Source organism: Myotis yumanensis, unplaced genomic scaffold, assembly GCF_028538775.1.
Source record: "Myotis yumanensis isolate MYYU_CA2020_CCGP unplaced genomic scaffold, mMyoYum1.0.hap1 SCAF_13, whole genome shotgun sequence".
Classification (NCBI taxonomy): domain Eukaryota; kingdom Metazoa; phylum Chordata; class Mammalia; order Chiroptera; family Vespertilionidae; genus Myotis; species Myotis yumanensis.
Window position 1 is genome coordinate 13,984,437 of NW_027223764.1, and position 20,375 is coordinate 14,004,811.

The 20,375-nt window shown below is 41.0% G+C and overlaps 1 protein-coding gene across 6 annotated transcripts in view; it reads left to right on the forward strand.

Annotated features, from left to right (window-relative positions):
• The window catches only part of SORCS1 (sortilin related VPS10 domain containing receptor 1), a 455,367-nt gene that overhangs the window by 239,996 nt on the left and 194,996 nt on the right, over positions 1–20,375 (forward strand). For all 6 annotated transcript variants that reach the window (XM_070432324.1, XM_070432327.1, XM_070432328.1 and 3 more), the window contains exon 3: positions 2,317–2,416. In XM_070432324.1, the coding sequence (XP_070288425.1) occupies positions 2,317–2,416 (100 nt within the window). The remainder of the gene's footprint in view (positions 1–2,316; positions 2,417–20,375) is intronic.

Below are 20,375 nucleotides of genomic sequence, written 5' to 3' on the forward strand. Positions count from 1 at the left end.
CAGGGGTCAAATTGACAGAAATTATAAGAACTAATCATCACCTCTCTCTGGGCTGGTCCCCACTTCTATAGCCTCCTTTCCTTTTACCTCCTCTAGGAAAAGTGAGCCATTTTCTCCTTTCGAACCTAGTTCTACTGATTTCCCCTTATCAATAGCAAAATTTACTAATGTAACAGTATTTGCACATTTCATTCTCCTCACATCACCACCCTTGATGTAGATTTTGAATCTATTTGTTTGTTCTTAAATTTGTAAGTATTGTTCAGAATAATGAATAGAAAAAACTATCCAAGAAAAGGAGCCAGAGAAAGGCTAGTAAAATTTTTGAGACAAATATGTCTTTATAAGAAGAGAAAGTTCTCTTCTCACTTACCTTTCAAACTTTTCTCATGTATCTGGTAAGGCCAGGGTAAGAATGGAAAACAAACAAACAAACAAATGCTGATATTGCACTAAGTTAGAACATAAGTCTCAGAGATTTCTTGGAGATAGGAGGAAATTTCACATCAGCATGAGTTTGGGAAGAATATGATCCAGAGGTAAAATCTATGAAAGAGTTTGGGATTTTCTTCAAATGGTCCTGAGGAAAGCAGGTTATATCCTTAGGTTATACCTTCTAGTTTATAGTGCTCTTACCAGTTCTCTTTTTAAAAGTTCTACCCATTTTCCATTTTCAAGCTCCATAGGTCTTCCAAAAATCTTTGCATAATATCCCAATCTTTGGTGATTTGAAATACCATCTAAATTCTATGAAGAATTACTATTTGTAACATATACAAATACATTACATATTGTATTACAATATATAATTGCAAGAATACAATATTATCTATAATATTTATAGGTAATATATATCTATCCATATATATGTATATATATATATATATATATATATATATATATATATATATATATATTAGGGTGAAAATACCCTGGATCTTCAACCAGAATAAATTCTTATTTCCTTAATTCCAGAATCATATGTTACACAGCTTTCATGCTGATGTGCCTGGTCTGGAGTAGGCACTTAATTCACGGTGATGAGATTATTAGCACAAACTTCTGTTTAGCCTTTCTGACCTATAGGAATTTGTAACTTTTATCAGTATTAGAAATGAATTAACGTGATTACATTTTTATATTTTTCTAATTAAACCAACTTTATTTTCTAAGCCTTGTTAATTCTTATCTGTATCATTGCACTTAACACATCGTAACTTCATATGTGTCTGCCTCTCATGTAAAGCTGTTGGATTCTTGAGAGTAGGAGCAATGTATTGTGTCTGGTACATTTTTAAGAGCTCTATAAACATATATGAATGAATGAATGAATGAATGGTATCAGGACTCTCCTATATGTAAAAAGTAGGCTGAAAGGAACTTTTATTTATACCTGTTTACTTTAAATTAAAAAAAAAATAACGCTGTGGCATAATATTGGTAACACAGGACTGAGGGTCAGAATCCCTAGATTCAAATTCTAGCTGACCACCTATCAGCTATTTTCTTTGAATAGGTCACTTAAGTTCATTCAACCAATTTCTTCAAATACAGATAATATTCTCTACTGCACACAGTGGTAATAATGGTCTAATACAATTACAATTCTGAAATATATGGTAGCTTTTCCTAGAGAAGGTAATTAAGGCCTATTTATTCAGTCTGAATCAATAAGTTGTTGACCAGTGGCTGGATAAAGATGAAAGAATCTCCACAGAGATAGGGTCAGTGCCAAGAAGCAATGTCCTCTCACCTCCAGGTTGCTCAACCCTGGAAAAGGCCACTGAGTAAGATGTTGAAATTTCACATTTTAAGACATTTTCTTGCTCTTCAATAACAGGAAACGACTGACTGACCTCTGAAAGGACTGACCCACCATATATTCTATGACTCATGGAAGAAGACACAACTTGTAGATAAATCAGGAGAACCTTCTTTTCCATTGTGCCAAAGATTAAAAGCATAAGTTTGGAAATGTCAAATCTAAACAAAAAATCTCTTTATTCTTTGGTCAATACAAGGGAAATGCTCATCTCTTAAGCTTTTAAAATTAACCACATCCTTTATGCAGTGTGCATGCATTAAGGGTTAAGGAGCAGTAGAGAGATGGAGTTTTAATTTTTACCAATTCAATTTAAATGCAAATGTTAATCATCACATGATGCCACTGTGTACATAATTAAGCATCATTATATACTGCATGAATCACTTAGCAACTTCCCTGGAGCCATTCTACTATGGAAAACATACACTATACTGACAAGCAGCCAAATGACGTATCCTTCTGTCCTCATTAATGCTCCTTTTGAATTATAGGTCAACCGATTATGGGACAACCTATGAGAAGCTGAATGATAAAGTTGGATTGAAAACAATTTTAAGTTATCTCTACGTGTGTCCTACCAACAAGCGTAAGGTAAGAAATGTATATTCAGCATGCTACTTAGTCATGATATGATTTCTGTTTTGCTTGGCTAACCTCTCTAGCCACCTAAAAATCCATTACAGTTAAGCTTTAAGAGATGTATAGATGAGCTGATGAATGTTAAGGTGGTAAAATGTCTGACATTGTAATTTTCAGATCAGCAGCTGTGACTCTAGGAGGGCAAGGTGTAGGTATATCATTACCATTTTCAAAAGGCAACTACAGGCAATGAGTCTTGTTAGATGGAGGCTGCTGACTCTCTCATAAGACCTCTGACCAATCAGCGATGAGAATCAGAATGAGCTTTGACAAAAAGGTGGGATTTTCATCTGATGTCCCCCTGTTTTCCATTGACATGGAGTAAATAAATGAACTAGAATAGAAGTGAGTACATTGTCACTATAGCAGGTGGGAAGTTTTATTTCTAAAGTTTATGCAACCTGCATACAAACACCAGGATGGAGTTACTGCTGGAATGAACCCGGTAGATCATCATATAGCACACCCTAATTTTACAGGTGAGAAAACTAAGGTTTAAAGAAAAGAAGTGGTTTGCTCCTATGGCAGAGTTATGGGCACAGTTGGGACTAGAATTCAGGTCTCTTGGTTGACAGTCATAGTACAATATACTGCTCCTATTACTCTTCCAAGAGAGATATTTTCTTAGGAAGAAAATGTTTGCTTTGAAATAAGAAAATTTCAGATATGTCAGGAGTGACTGTTAATGGCCTTGGGCAGGGTCTTCATTTTGTTACCCAGGCTGTGGAAGGTGGACGAGAACAACTCTAAACAGTTACCTTCGCACTGGCTGCACATTCAAAGCACTACGCGGTCCCCAAATGCCCAAGCCCCGGTCCCATCCTACTGCTCTGGATGAGGGCTCAGGTACCTTGAGCAAACTCCCCAGATGCTTCTGGTTTGTGTCTAGGATGAAGAACCACTTATGCAAAGTATAATGTTCCCTGTGGCTCTAAACATGTCCAGTTCTTCAATAGGAGCAGCAGAACTTGCCAGGTGCCCATAGGCTCTGGTCCGATGGCTGGAGTGAAAACCCAGCTAAGCCAATTAGCAAGTGTACAACTATGGTGATGTTCTTACTCTCTCCAAGCACAGTGTCATCAAATGTAAAATAGAGGATAATTATAGGACCTACCTCAGGAGGAGAATTGTGAATATTATATGAAATAAGTCATTTCCGGTGTTTAGCACAGACTAGTTAAGCTTAATCAATGTTTTCTCTTCCCTTTGTTCTTCTTTTCTCACCTTCTTTTTCCTCCTCCTTCATATAATTATTGGAGGTCACAGTAGTGATTATCCTCTATAAATAGCAGTGTTCATTAGAATTTTCTACAGTGATAGGAATGTTTCTCTAAGCTGTCCAGTACTGTAGACAGGAACCACTTGGGGTCTTGAGTATTTTGAAATATGTGACCGAGGAACTGGGTTTTACATTTTATGTAATGTTAATTAATTTAAAGGCAAATACCCACATGCGGCTGGTGGCCACAGTATTACACAGCACAGTTTAATAATGTCATCTTCAATATTGAGAGATAGACCCTGAACATTCCTATCACCCCCTTACTGGCTGATTATTGGTCCATCATCAAAAATTGGATATACACAATTTTGATCTGCTGTATATAGAACTAAATTGAGGAGCTGAACTTATATTCTCTAAAAAATATTTTTATCGATTTCAGAGAGGAAAGGAGAGGGAGAGAAAGAAATACCAATGATGAGAGAGAATTGAGTGCCTTCTGCATGCCTCACACTGGTGATCCAGCCCACGATCCTGGCATGTGCCCTGATCGGTAATTGAACCATGACCTCCTAGTTCATAAGTTGACACTCAACCATTGAGCTACACTGGCTGGGCTATCCTTTATTTTTGTGATGAGCTTTAGTTATTTTGCTTGGCTTTGAATCAATTCTTGTAAACCCTATTGATTTTTCCTCTAGTTCACATTTTTAATAAATTTTGGTTAGCAATCAACAAACTGTAAGCACCATAGGCTGCAAAGAGAAATAAGCCGGCGTTCCACCCTCAGAGGTCCTGTATTTTCGTAATAAATGGAACATGACATTTTTGTCATTGAAAGTTTCCTCGAGAATATTTCCACCTTGCAGGTGACTGTGGGTGAGTCATTTACATTTCCCCTTTGTAAAATGATCTAGGCAAAACAAAGAAATTTACTAGAAGAGATCTGAGAATTGTTCTAATCTAATGATGTCCATTAGAAGAAAATATGATTTAAAATTCCAAGATTTTGCCCAGCCAGCATGACTCAGTGGTTGAGCATCGACCCATTAACCAGGAGGTCATGGTTTAATTCCTGGTCAGGGCACATGCCCAGGTTGCCGGCTGGATCCCCGTGCAGGAGTCAGCCAATCGATGATTCTCTGTCAACATTGATGTTTCTATCTCTCCCTTCCTCTCTGAAATCAATAAAAATATATTTTAAAATATATAAGATGTCAAATATCATAAGTAAGCATAGTCTTTTCATTAGCATCAGAATAGGCGATGACCTAGAGAGTCCAAGATTGTTTGCAGGATCAGGACTTGAAGAGTGAGACTCTGAAGTCCTGAGGTAAGTAGCTCCTGACACTGAAAGGAAAGCTTAGACAGCATACAGCAAGGTGCCCTGCCATGGAGTCCACTCATGTCAGTATCCCGGTCTCACTCCCACTGCACCTGAATCTAGAACTATCTGGAGGACTTTAGAGAGGGTGTTTGGCCATGGGAGTTTTGCTGAAAGCGAGACTTGGCCAACCCTAAGTCCAGAGAAAGAGAAGGGGTTGCCTATGACTGTGAGACAATGGTTTCCTCTGGGACAACTCCATTCCAGAAGCAGAGCCAGGCCTGAGTTGTTTAAGCTACCGTATTTTTGGGAGAACCTAAGAGAAGGGACCTTTGCCTCTCTTCCTCTACAGATAATCTAGGCCTTCAGGGTCACTTTCCGCGATGTTGATAGATTTAAGAATATTGGATGACCATGGAGGTCTTTCCAGTGGTTCCGAAATCAATAAAGTTGACATAGCAGTATATTTGTGTCCAGTTTTTCTACTTATGAAGTGAATTCATCACCATGAAATACGTATTTCTTCCCCCAAAGGGACATAGTACCTGCACAACATTTTAAAGTGTGAATGTATTTCCCCAATCAGTGAAGATTTAGATTAAAAAACAGGGGGGAGGAGAAAGAGGAAAAGAAAAGGAAAAGATCAAGCTGTATTAATTATGCAGGACAAAGGCCCTTAAGTTCTTTCCAATTCCCCCAGGACTTCTGCGCCCTCCAGTGAAGAGGCAGGCTCCTGTAAAGGGTTGTGTTTGTTCTTTGAGTTCCCTAGGGAGCTCGGAAACCAGGGAACATCTTTTGTACCAGATATTTCTATTTGCTTTTCATATCTGTGGGAGCAACTGGAATAAAACTGACATCGGGGTCACTGCCTTGCGGTCCCAGAAACCTGTTTTGCCTTCCTGCTCTCATTGCTATTTTTAGCTGCTCCTGAGGAGCAGTGGGGTTCTTCCATCACCCGGTCTCAGGCAGCAGGCCTGCCCTGGCTTTGCAGGCAGTTTGTTAGGGGCGTTCCTGGGATCAGAGTCCAGAACAAAGCAGGCTCTTATTTACAGTTTAAATGGATGATCGTCCACTGGCTGTTTCGCTGCAAGCCTGCTGTAAATTACAGCAGCTTTCCCTGGATGGGTCGGTTACCGTGAAAACTGTAATCTCGTCATAGGTCAGGATAGGAAATCTTGATTCAGAGACATAGAAAGGCTGCTGCCAGGTATTATCCTAGCAGTATATTCGTGTACAGTTTTTCTACTGATGAAGTGAATTCATCACCGTGAAATACATATTTTCCCCCCAAAGGGACATACTTGGACCAGAGAAAGTCCTTGCACAACATTTTAAAGTGTGAATATATTTCCCCAATCAATGAGAATTTATATTTAAAAAAATAAAAAAGGGAGGGCCCTGCCTGCGTGGCTTAGTGGTTGAGCGTCGACCTATGAACCCGGAGGTCACAGTTCAATTCCCGGTCATGGTCAGGGCACATGCCCAGTTTGCAGGCTCAATCCCTGGTGGGGGGCGTGCAGGAGGCAGCCGATCAATCATTCTCATCATTGATATTTGTTTCTCTCTCCCTCTCCCTTCCTCTCTGAAATCCATAAAATATTTAAAAAAAAAAACGAGGGGGGGTGGTGTCTGGGGAAGAAAGAGGAAAAGAAAAGGAAAAAGATCAAGCTCTATTCATGATGCAGGACAAAGGCACATAAGTTCCTTCCAATTCCCCCCAGTATTATCTTATACTGCCTTCCAGAAGAAACCCTGCGCCTGACCTCTGATGTATAAGATGGGCTCAAAGGAGCAGGGATGGGCTGGATCCTAGTGGCAGAGGATAGGCAGGCTTAACTGTCTGTCCTGTATCTCCAAAGGAGAGCATACACCCCCCCGCCCCCTTCTTCATGGTAAATCCCAATGCTTGTTGGTGTCAGCAGTGGTTTGTTGGGTACATACATATAATTAATCTTTTATGAGAAAAGATGATTTTACCGATGCCCGAAATAAACAGCTGGGTTGTAGAGGGTAAATGAGAAGAACAATTCAAATGCAGCAAAGAAAGAAAAAATCAATGCGGAAATCTCAGCCAAGTGCCCTCTCTCCCTCCCCACCTTTTTTTTTTAATTCTCCCAAGTTTATTGGTATTCTGCCTAAAAAGAAAACTTTCTTTATCCTCTGTGTGTATCTATCAGCAATACTTTCCCATTAGCCCCAACCAACTTAGCCGTTCTCCCTTCATGAGATATTAACATCTTCAAGGATTAAAGAATACACAATCCCAAGTAGAATTCACTGGAAGACAAAGGAAACAAAAAGTGTTTTTCTTTAAATGTTGCAGCAGTCAGTCATTCTGTTGTTAAATCCTTGTACTCTCTGCACCCTATGATCACAGCAAAGAAAAAATCCAGAGCGTATTTGTTCGTTATAGTTGCTGTGCCCCCTTCACATTCCTATTCCTTCCGCTTTCTGTGTTATTGCCACTTAATGAATGTAATTCTGCTGAGAGAGCCTCTCAAGATTTTCATCCTATAAATAGGACCCTAACTCCCTAGAACACATCGATCATTCTTTTGGGTCTCTTGGTACATGCCAACATTAAACACTTTTCTCCAGATGTTTGGGTTTTCATTACTATACCATATGTGGCACTTTCTAAATAAGCATTTAATTATTGACTCCTTGCCCTCTTCTCTTTCCATGCTGGACTTTCTTAATTCCCCTTATCATTTGCTTGGGTGGTCTGTATCATGTATGTGCCTGTTGGGGACAGGGAAGAAGTGATTGATAGAGTCTGCCAGTGTCTCTTAGGGAAAATTATGGAGTCACTGAATCAGATTCTGCCTTTTCACTTCACAGGTATGGAAACCAAGGCAGGGAAAGTTGAGTGACTTGCCTGCGTGAGGTTGCATGTAGCTGCTGAATGAAAAACTAAGAGCATTAGACCTTTAAAGAAAACCTCACATGCCAGCTGTTCTATAAAATCTAATCAATTCCACTAGTGAGATTTTCTCACTCTTATCTCCAAGACATTTGCTTTTCTATTCTAGCACTTTTCTCTCACTCCTGATTATAGTTGTTTTCTACTATATCTGACCTCTGTCCTTTGGAATGCAAAGTCCAAGATGGGGTAAAGTGCCTTGATCAGCTTTGCAGCCCCTAACATGCCAAGCATGGGTGTTGGTATAGAGTGGGTATCTAGCTTATGGCTGAGGATTTGAATTGAACTGTGGCTGGATTTTGGATTCCTAGGCTGGATCTTGAAAAGGAAAGAACATTGTGAAACCAGCTTTGACTCATTTATTTTCTCTAATTATAAAATTCTTTCAAGAGAATAAACAAAGATAGTAAAAAAAAAATCCCTTTAGGTTTCAGTCATGTCTAGGCCAGGAGGTATAGTTTTATCTTTTCTAGCCAAAAAGAACATGATAAACATTTAAAATGCCGAGACTTTGCAGAGCACTCACCTGACATTATCTGGTGAGGCCACGTGAATCAGTGTATTGTATAATACATCAAAGAGGGTGCCTGACATTCCCCGCGGGGACATTCAAAACTTGCTCATTCCACCCCAACTCTTTTATCTGCCTCTTTGTACACAAGATCACACCTTTGCCTCTAATCTTTTAAAGGGAATGTATGTTTCATTCATAAAGAAGTGCGATGCATGGACTCAGAAATAGTGGACATGGCATTTTCCAGACTCCAGCGCAGGTGACTTTGCTAGTGAACAAATGTTTATGACCCCCTACACTTAACCAGGGCAGAGGTGGCCACAGGAAGAGACCCTGCCTAGGTACAGCTGAGTATTTATACTGTTCCAGTCCACTAGTTGTTGCTCCATTCTCCAGCATCCCAAAAGAAATTGAAACCCAAGAAGGCATGCCGCATCTCTATTTTTTCTCTGGGTGATTTTTCAATAGTCATCCAAGCCCCTGGGTTTCCAACAAGTTATAGAATAAGTACAAAGTGTTCTCTTCAAAATATAGGGAGAGTGCCAAGGGCTATGCCCACTAGTGAGCTCCCTCTTTGCCCTAACGTGGCCCTGGGGAGCTCCCTGGAACTCCTAGACTCCACAGTACACAGTTGGGAGAAAAAAAAACACAACACACTGATCCTAGGTCATTCCTCCTCTATATACTGAACAACACTTGAAACAGCCATGCACCTTGTACTGTTTTATAGAACCAAAACACCTATGATAACATTCATAAATTAAAAAGCTAATAAAGCCACAGTCTTTTTATTTCAGCACAGCATGTTACATATTGAGTACCTCTTTGAATCATATTTGTGTCTGGCACTACTGTTTAAAAAACAACAACAAAAAAGCAGCTCATAATATGCCTGGTTTCTCAGAACCAATCACCTTAACTAGTAGTTTACTGTTTTATTTCATGTATCATTAAATAGTACTAAGTACGTTTTTGTTGGAAAGAAGCTTCTTGCATAATAGTACATATTTGTTATCCCTCATTTATTTGTAAGATGTTGTGTCTGGTACGTTCCATATAATTTGCATCTAGTACTTTATTGTTAATCATGAATTTCTCTTCTAAAAAATTATCTTTGTATGATGATCAAGTTTATATGATGTTGATGTTATAATGCAGTGTTTATTATTTTTATTTAAAAATACAGGTAGTGGCTAGATAAATAGGTAGAAAGATGATAGATCCACACATCAACGTTTTCTACATTTAGATAATGTCTTCTTGTTGGCTTCATGAAGTTATTTCTTTACCAAAAGGGAGAAGATAAATAAAACTTTGTCTTTTGGTCTTATTCCTTTTTAACAAGTGAAGGTCATAGGATAGAGATAGCCTGTATGCGCCTCCAGATTGTTATGAAGTAAGACTGATCTGGACATTGCGTATTTCTCATACCACTGACTGCGTCTCATAGGCAGGTTGCTCTGTGGCCACGCGAGCAGAAGTTCTCAGCAATGAATGGAAGCCTGCAAAAGGGCTGATCATTCTTCAAATGTGCATAATAGACTATCTGCTTAACCTTCTCTGTGGAGCAGACTTATAAATTCAGTTATATCTCTACCTACATATTTATGTATGTTTGCCTCATCATCTGTCTTTGCTGGAACCGGCATTCTCTGAAGCCTGGCTGGCCTAATGTTAACTGTTCATCCATTACCCTTTTGTGAAGGTCAAATGCATTATTTCAGGTTGATTCCAAGTTACGCTCTGCTGTGGAAAGATGGTCAGAGGTCTTTTCAACATTCTGGTCTGTTTGCTTCCAGCATGCTCCCTGTGGTTTCTCAGAGGTTTCCATCATCTGGTGTTTGACATACTGTATCTAGAACATTTGTTTCTAGTGGATAGCCCGTGCTGCTCTCATGATGGATGGAGATGAATGCCAGCAGCGCCCGGAAATTTGCCATATTTACTAGGGTGGGGACATCTCACTGCAATAGATCAGATCTGCCCAAGCTTTCTCTTGGTGCTGTCATGGAAAACAAAGTTAATATTGATGAATCTTTAAAAAAAACTACTTTTTTTTTTCTTCCTTGGAGAAATTAAGAGTACCACCAGCCTCAGGGGCTAAATTGTTTCCATGTAAACATTCCTTTTTCTCACCTGATCTTTCTCTTGACCAAATCTTCTTTTGATGTTTTTTGTCCCTCTGTTCCTCTAGACAGCTACCTCCCATTTGATTGGGTCCCTGACTCTAACACCCTTCTCATCCCATGACCCTCCAAGTCAATGACTTAAAATAACTTTTGCAAAACAAAATACTATAGCTTGTTGGCAATATGATGGGCTTAGATATTTGTAGGTTAAAAGGCCTGCAGTAGAGGATGTGCAATTTGATGAATGAAAGAGCGATCTCTTCTTCCTTGGCTGCTTGGGGCTGTGTGTGTGTATGGGGACTAGAATACCAAGTATTGCCATTATTGACAGCATCTGCCACCAGGAAATGAGCATGCCTATAGAGGAGAAAAGGACCATGAGGGGGAATCCAAAAAAATAAAGAACGGGGAAAATAAAACACCCTGAATACTCAGCCTCTTACAGATAAGAGAAGTATAGGGGGAAAGGCACAGTTGTTAAGCCAAGGGGGGAAGATGGCAGAGATTGTTACAGAGCATTGAAAGTAACAAAATAGTAACGAGAGAAACCTAATACGAGGAGCACGATGAAGACATTGGGCAGAAGAAAAAGAAATAATGAAATCATAAATATTTTCAGCAAGACATTTCGAATCTCCTGAGATTTCTCAAAGAGAGAGGAGGGCCAATTTCCCAGGAACTTATTAAGACGTTCTGAGGGAGTACAGTTTGCCCTTATCTCTCTGTTCTTCCTGAGTGCTTTCAAAGGGGTAAAGGATGTTGATGGCTGTAGCTGAAAGTGGTTTTGCCAGGAAGGAAAGCACAGTTATGACTCAAGTATGGGGGAGTGGCAGGCCTAGATCTGGGCTCCCTAGCTCCCCAAGGGCAGACTCAAGTGTCCCTGTCTGCACTTACTGAACTTGTGCCTTTCAATGCTCTCTCTCCCCCACTCCTCTGTGGAATGGCCTCTTCTATTTATGTGTAGTATCTGCATATGTTAGGTGTACCAACTCAACACCTATTTGCAGTCACTGTGGAGCTACACTTTAAAAATATTTTTATTGTTTTCAGAGAGGAAGGGAGAGGGAGAGAGCGATAGAAACATTAGTGATGAGAGCGAATCATTGATCGGCTTCCTTCTGCACGCCCCCCACTGGGGATTGAGCCCACAACCCAGGCATGTGCCCTGACCTGGACTCGAGCCTTGACCTACTGCTTCATAGGTCAAGGCTCAACCACTGAGCAACACCGGCCAGGCAGCACTTTGTCATTGAAGATGGTCATTGTGAATTTTTGCCGGGTAGAGTCACTAGCTGTGGTGTCATGGTTAATAGAGTGAATCCTAGAGCCATCTCCCTGGCTTTAAACTCCAGCTAAGCCGCAAACCAGCCTTGTGCCTTTAAACAAGGTTTTCTTTGTAGATTAGTTTGTTATTAACCTCTCCATGATAGTTTCCTCATCTATAAAATAAGTGATTGCGTCAATATCAAAAGGTAGCTATGAGAGGACTCAAAACAAGCCAAGAACAGTGCCTGACTCTTAGCAAGCATTCAAAAATGTTAGTCTCATTATCATTGGTATTATCTCTTTCAAATTATATGGTCGTGCCTTATGCTGTCATTTGTCAACTCAACCAAAATTATTAAATGTGTATATTGTGGCAGATCTTGGTTGAGAACCAGCAAGTGGGTTGGAAATATAAGGTATTGTCTTTTCTTTTAAGGATGTGCAGTCTGGGAGAGGAGATGAATGTGTAAACAGTCAACTACAGGACAGAATTTATGTATCATAATAGCTGTGTACACAGAACTCTATCTTTGGGGACTCAAGGAAGGCCTCACAGAGAAGCAGGTATTTGTCAACTTGAGAAGGAGAAACAAATGAACACTACTTTTCAGTGTATGTGTTGTGAGAAACCAGTGTTCACAGGCTGCAGTGCATAACATAGCTGTGATTGATTTTCAAATATTAAATGAATAATCATGTGCCTGTTTTGACTCTTAAAACATGCTAATTTCCATTCATATCTGAGATAACTGACTAATTAGACCCCAAAATATTTCCGTCTCCATGACCCAATTATACTATAATTCTAACATAATAGCATAGTTTCTTTTCAATTGTTATAAACTTTTTTTCTGTGTTGCCTATAAAATCAATAAATGGGCAGTGGTAACATTCTTAATATTAAATTAATAGAACTAAAATTTACCGTATGGATTTGCAATATTCATCATTTATCTTAAACAACTTTTGGTCAGTTAGAATTATCAGTAAGATTTGGGGTGAATTTTCCGAACTCAACTGATACATATTTCATGGAACACACTGTCTGTGCCGAGTTCTTTGCGAGCACATTGGTGAATATTTAAAAAAAGCATGACCCTTGCATTGCCCTTATGTAGTCTCCCATCCCAGTGCAGGGATGCAATTAAAGAATAGTGTAAGACAGAAGAGACTGGCTGATCTTGGGTCAATAAGGCATGACCATACCATCTGAAACAGATAATTATGATAGCAATGAGACTTACATTTTCCAATGCTTGCTATGAGTCAGGCACTGTTCTTGCCCTGTTCTGACTACTCTCATAAACTGCCTTTTGATATTGACACAGATGACAAGGGTTTAGAGAGGACTGTAACCTGGAATATTCAGGAAAGCAGCACGAGAGGTCTTCAGTTGCCCAATGAAATAGACTGGTATGATGTTCACAACAGAAAAATATGATTTAGTGAACCAATATTTATTGAGTGCTAGGCAGTAGATACAATCATGCATAAAACAGGGTCCTGTCTGCAAAGACAGGCAGATGAAGGGAGAGGTGTGTAGGTAGAAATGAGCATAGGGTTCACATTGGCACAGGTACTGTGCCTTTCATTTCTTGAACTATCAATAATTGAATAATATATATTTCATGTCCTACTTGTTGGCATCCTAAAAGTGCTCCTTTGACAGATCGTTTATTCTAAATCTTGATTTAGAAAACAGAGTGTCCCCAAAATGTACACACATACTTGAATATTTATAAAGGCAGTGTTTATTAAAATATATTTCATTTTCAAAATTGACCTATAAGTGTGTATATATTTTTTTGGGGGGGGAGCACCCTATATGGTCTCATTAAACATCCTATATAATAAAAGGGTAATATGAAAATTGACTGAATGGCAGAATGACCAGTTGCTATGATGTGCACTGACCACCAGTGGGAAGGCACTCAATGCAGGAGCTGCCCCGTGGTGGTCAGTGCGCTCCCACAGGGGGAGTACCGCTCAGCCAGAAGCAGGGCTCGTGACTGGCAAGTGCAGTGGCGGTGGCGGGAGCCTCTTCTGCCTCTGCAGCAGCACTAAGGATGTCTGACTGATGGCTTAGGCCTGCTCCTCTGAGGGCTCTCGGACTGCTAAAGGGTGCAGCCCAGGCTGAGGGGATCCCACCCTCCTAGTGCACAAATGTCATGCACCGGGCCTCTAGTGTTGAATACTTAGGAGCGTGCCCAGATCAGGGAAGTAAGTAACTATCAGGGATCATGGGGAAGTGAAGTGAGAAGCTTGGAGTGAAACATGGCAATATAAGAAGCAGTCAGACGTTTGGGGGATCAGGACGGGAGGGGCTAGCGGCTCATCTTTTTTCCCCACCATATTCTAAAAGTGGCCCAGATTCTGTTGAAAGATAGAATAGCTAGAACTTATTAAATGCTGATGCTTTCTCTTTCAACAAACCCAGATTTTACTGGGTTGATTGTAGCGTTAGGAGCAAAACCACCCTTCTGGCTTGACTCAATGAATTACAGCGGTTAAATTCCAGAGCATGTCCAATAAGAGAGCCGATTGGTGCTAGGAAAAAGACGTTGGATCTTAGGAAGGCCCTTGTCTGATATTGGAACGTCTACTTTCTTTCGAATGTACACTATGTGGTGTGTTTGTGCGTGTCCACCCCTTATGTTTTATTAATGCATTATTTAACCAGCAGATTTACATATTTTCTTGACTAGCTAATGCTGTCTTTGTTTCTTAGGCCCAAGACCTCTGTGCTTCCATTTGGAAATACATCACTGACATTTACAAACTCCCTTGGAGGACTCAGTTAATTACCACCATAGACACCCATTGTTCCAAGAGAGCTGACCTTCACCCCTAGGCACCAATTAAAATCTATTGCTTTTTACTCCTGCAGTGCTTGCTGTAATTCTGGCTCAAAGCCCAGTCTAACTGGTGGGCTGCATTCCTCTTTGTCCTAAGCTGCTTATTTTTCCTTTTAAAACAAGAAGAGAGTCCAAATGGAAATGCATGCTTTCTATGGAAGAAAAAGGAGCAGACAACCAGAGTTAACAACAGTTTTTAGTTAAATCACCTTTTGTATCAACACAAAATAAGGACCCTACATACATAAATAAAAGAATTACCCAAAATTTGGGATATTGTCTGCAGTTTTATCCCAGATTCGCCTATCAGGAAAGCACTCCAATTATAACGTGATGGGGATTTGTTGTTAACTGCAGGCCATTCTGCCCTATGCATAGCTGGCCTGCTCCTCAGCAAGCTGATAGGGAGACCAAAATCCCAAACAGTGGGAGTCAGGCACCCAGCCCTCCACATTCAAATTACATGAATTACTAGTACAGTGCTAGAATGGTAGCTTTTTAGGTAAATGTGAGTTTCTTTTTCCTTTCTATTTTTCCTTTTAAATATATTTATTGATGAGAGAGAAAGAGAGAGAGAGAGAGAGAGAGAGAGAGAGAGAGATTGGATTATTGAATTATTGTTCCACCCATCTATGTATCTGTTGGTTGACTCCTGTATGTTTCCTGACCAGGGATTGAACTTGCAACCCTTGTGTATTGAGACAATGCTCCAATCAACTGAGCAACCCGACCAGGGCACTAGAGTCTCTCTTTATAATGGAATTTGAGGTCAGGGCTTTTAGAGCTGGAAGTAGTTTGTCCGTGATCACAGATGTTCATCATAAAATGATCGCTCTTTTCTGGCAGAGAAGTATTCTTTTAAAAATATATATATATTTTTTTGATTTTTTACAGAGAGGAAGGGAGAGGGATAGAGAGTTCGAAACATCGATGAGAGAGAAACATTGATCAGCTGCCTCCTGCACACCTCCTACTGGGGATGTGCCCGCAACCAAGGTACATGCCCTTGACCGGAATCGAACCCGGGACCCTTGAGTCTGCAGGCCGATGCTCTATCCATTGAGCCAAACCGGTTAGAGCAGTATTCTTAAAATGTGCTAATGGAGGGAAACAAACGTGGCCGTATTCAGAGGTGTATCATCTCCTTTGCAGCTCTTTCTACTCTTTACTTCTGTTTCCCCCATCTTCTGTTGAGCAGGGGGTATGATAATGCTGACATTTGAATACTGACCCTGTAATTTTAGTAGCAATGACCATAGTGTAAACACAGTGCCCCAGGAATAAGGCTGCTGTACTCAGAATGAGAGAAGTCTCGATTTGCTAAAAGGAAATGGAGCTTGAAATTTGCCTTTCTTTCCCTGTTTAGTTTACAATTTCAGTTCTAAGCAAGTTAAAGTTTGATGGAAAGCACGGTCCTCTTTTAGGAAGCCTCTTCCTCTCTCCCCCTCCCCCTGCACTGTTCTTCCACCCACACTCCCCCTGCACATAACCTGGCTGAGAGAATACGGATCATTCTTTGGTCTGCAGAGAAAAGAGTTTTTGCAGTTATATTATCCTCCCCCCTTTACCCCTCTGTCCTATTTGAAATTTTATAGACTTCTGAAGGTAATACTTGTAGGAGGGCTTCAAATTTCCCAGGAGCCACAACATTCGCATTTGCCACCCACCAGTCTTGGTTCAGCCTGGGAATGTAATGCAGAGAGTGGGAAGTCATCTGGCTCCCAGGAGATCCATGTCAGCATTCCATTACCCAGCAGCCAGTGCAAACTGGCTAAGCTCAGATGATGAAGCCCAGAAGATTATCAAACCCAAGCCGTTTGGCTCCATTTATCATAAATACCAAGTTTCACCTATGTTTCATTATGTTCCTCCCATATAAACCCAACTCAGGGGAATAACAAAGAAATAAACATGTGGGAGAGAGAGGTGTTGAAATTGAATATTACCTGTCTACAACTACTTAGTTTGTTTCCTCTTTCATTTTCTTTTCTTATTTTCTCCTTCACTCCCTCGCTTCTTCCCTCCCTCCCTCCATCCTTCCTTCTTTATTTTCTTCATTTCTTGTTCTCCCTCACAAAGCTCACTTATATGAAAGGAGTACCAAGATCACCTTATGATATATTTAAAATGGAATATAGTCTCAAAATGCTTACAGAAGTGTGTACCTGTGTGTTTGCATGTCTGAGTGTAATGATCTCATCTTTATAAAAATGCTGTGAGGTGGGTAGGAGAGGTTATGGTATTTGATACCTAAGAACTAATTAGCAATTAAGTAGTCTTTAACTAGAACCCAAGTCTTTGCATTCTTCTATCATAGTTTACCAGTTTCCAAACATTGCTCCCGTGCGCATGTCTGGGAGGGTTACTTTTTTACTAGTGTTCGTGAGGCCAAGGACTGATTTCTCTATAGACCTTTAATAAAGCTCATGTTTTAAATATAAGTTACATAATCTCAGATAAAATGCAAAGCACAGAGAAACTGTGGAGGCAAACCGTATGTCACATTTTCATTCAGCTTGTACAAAACCATTCAGCCTCCTGCTTATCATTTCGTGATAAGGGCCTTGGCAGCTTCACAGGATAAGCCTGATGCTCTTACAAATCTGAAAAGGATTCCACATAGAGGGTCCGAAGGAAACCTCATTTTAACCCCAGTCCTGGCTCCCAGTGAGAACACAACAAACACTTGCTAATGAATGAATGACTGAATGAATGAATAACAGAAAGTTTGAGAATATTTCCCTTCCTCAATATTTCAAGATTAGAGTTGCCAACAATAATCAGGACAGATTTTCTAAGGCAGGAGGATGGATAAAATGACCCTCATAGTACTTTTCAACTCTGCTGTGTCATTCCTGTAACTGGCATTATCCTTTGCCTGACTCTGAGCTCTCCTGGTGGCCTGGTAGGCTGCCTCTATTTACTCACAATATGTTTTCGTATACTCTGGCTTGTTATTATCCAAGATAGGCAGTGCATATCAGAAATGCATCTAGCCTGCTCATCACACCTGTGGTCAGTGACATGAGCAGGACAGCTTGGCCATCGTAGATCCCATTGTCCTGATGATGCTCCTTGGAGGAATCACAGCTGAGCAGTGGTTCTTCATCGAGGCATGTCCATGCTGGGCAGGTCTTCTTCTTCCCCTGGGCTAGCTTTACTCATGGGCTCTGACTATTCCTGTGACTCTGCCGTGCCTTTCACTCTGAAGCAACCACAGGGAAATTTCTAGGCACCTGCTTTTTCTGTAGGAGTTACTACTCCCTTGCAGTTTCTTAGGAAGCAGATCCTCTTCTCTGTGGCATCAGTGGCCAAAAAAACTAAAACTAAAATGAAAAAATAAAGGAAATTGCATTTATCCTTTAAGATTGGACATATGGGCCCTAGTGAATAACTCCTTCCCTTCCTTGTTTATTTATTCCTCTCACAGAAAGACAACTGTATGATGTGTTTGACTGTTGGGTGGGATAAAGGTCAAGGGCACATAGATGTTCTCGGGTTATCTTTGGGGTTTGGGGTCTGAGGTTTGAGGCATGGGTTAGCCACTGCCCTGAAGAGTGAATCAGGGAAGCTCAGGGTGCAGGCAGCATGCCCCCCTTTTGCTCTTCCACCCAGGAATCGAATACGTGGGGTTGAGATAAATAAGTCCCAATTACTTCATGGCGAAGAGGTGCTTACTAACAATTTAACTTTGCAGAGCGGTGGGAGGCTTCCAAAGATCTTTGTGAAGCTCAGGGAGGGGTGCTTCTTGAAATAAAAACTTTTTGTTGAGAGTTCCACTCCATTATTCCAGGGTTCTAACTTCATTTCTTTTCACAGCAAGTGCCTCTGTCTTGGTATGAAACGTGGGCAGCCCACACAAGCTTATTAGATACAAAGTGCTATTCAAAGACTCTGTGAGAGAGAAACTTGGGACAAATGCAGATATTTTTTGAAGAACAGATTTGGGGATAAACTCTAACACGTTCCATTGTCTGCAAGATGAACGAAGGGAGGGGGTGGTATCTTTGAGTTTAGGCCAATTAAAGGATAGTTTTAGGAAGGCATGGATAGGTGAGCTCAGGCCTTATCACTGAACTTGAACCCTTCTCCACCTCTCAAAAGAAAGAAAGATGCCTCTTTTCCCTCACCCGTAAACATTAGGTGAGGGAAATAAAAAACAAAGCAAGAAAGGACTCCCGTTTGAAAAGAGAAAATCATGGGTGCACAGAGAGGGTTCTCTCACTTTCGAAGAGGAGGTGCCATGTCAGCCTACCAGATTCTGGAGGTTTTGATCAGTGAAGGGGAGTCTGTAAAGGCTGGGGAACAAAGGGAAGAGTAGATGGTTTGGACACTGCCCGACGTGCCTTTTCTAGGCCCTTCCTTTGTACTCAGCAGCTCAGCCTTCCTCTGCCCCAGCATCGCCAAAGCCTGGCTGTCACTCGTCTCCATTCTGCAGTTTGGCAGTCCTGCCTTTCAAGGGTCTGCAGTGACAAGTGGAATTGAACAGGGCCAGCAGGGGGATCCCCGCACGAGAGGGGGCCTTCCTGGGAGGCCAGCAAGTCGAACCCTGCTGCCTTCTGCAAAGGGCATCCTGGCTGCAGGGCATCTCAGCTAAGAGAAGAGTGAGTTTCTCCAACCCCAGCACCTTCTGTCCCTGTGCCAACCTAAGGTCAAGTTTCATTTCCGATATCCAGGAACTTGGAGGAGATTTTTAATCTGGGAGGCTTTAAAAAAAATGGTATACTTACATAGCCCCTCCTCTCTCACCAAAAGAGACAAATAACAGGAAGGAAGGAAGGAAGGAAGGAAGGAAGGAAGGAAGGAAGGAAGGAAGGAAGGAAGGAAGGAAGGAAGGAAGGAAGGAAATGAGGAGAGAAAACATGCCTTGGCTAGAAAGAAATGTGCAAAGACTGAATCAGTATCTGATTACTTGGCTCAAAGCCCATATCTTGTTTTCTTTACAACTGGCAGTTAAAGGGACAACTGCTTTGAAACCCTCTCTGCTTTATTTTGAGCATGTTTAATATCCTTTTTATTTCCTTTTCCTACCCTGGTTTAGCTCTAAAGTTTTGTAGGGAAACAAAAAGAAGCAGCGTGACTACTCTAGGTGGCAGTGGGATGGGGCAGATGAATCAGGGGGACATAGTAATTCCATCCTGCCTACATGTAGGTGATGCAATAAATGGTTGAGGGTGGCTCCTAGAGGCAGCCAGTGTCCACCCCAATCTTAGCCTCCGTGATGTGGGGGTGTGCTTCTAGTGCAAAGGGATGATGGCAGGGATGAGTGGGTGGGAGTGGGTGGTGAACATTAAATGAAATGACGCACAAAGCATGTGGCCAATAGCTTTGAGTACTGACTATGTACTAGGTACAGATTTCCTCCCAAGGTTCGAGGTTTGCTTGTCCTTTGTGAACTCAGAATCCATAGGACATTTCATGCTTAAATGCCTTTTATAGTAAAAAAAACTCAAAGTCCAATGGCAAAGAAGGAGGGATTTTTTTCCCCAACCTTCTCTCCCCCCTCCCCCCCCCCGTCCCCCCACCATGAAGGTAGTCTATACCTGCTGTTTCAGGGCAAGGGACTTGGCTAAGGGACCCATCTTGGAGAAATTGAAGCCCAGAGGGATATGAACCATTTATTCTGAGTCAGGAGGTTGTTTCATTTCAGAACCAGTTAGACTCTTAAACATCTGGGA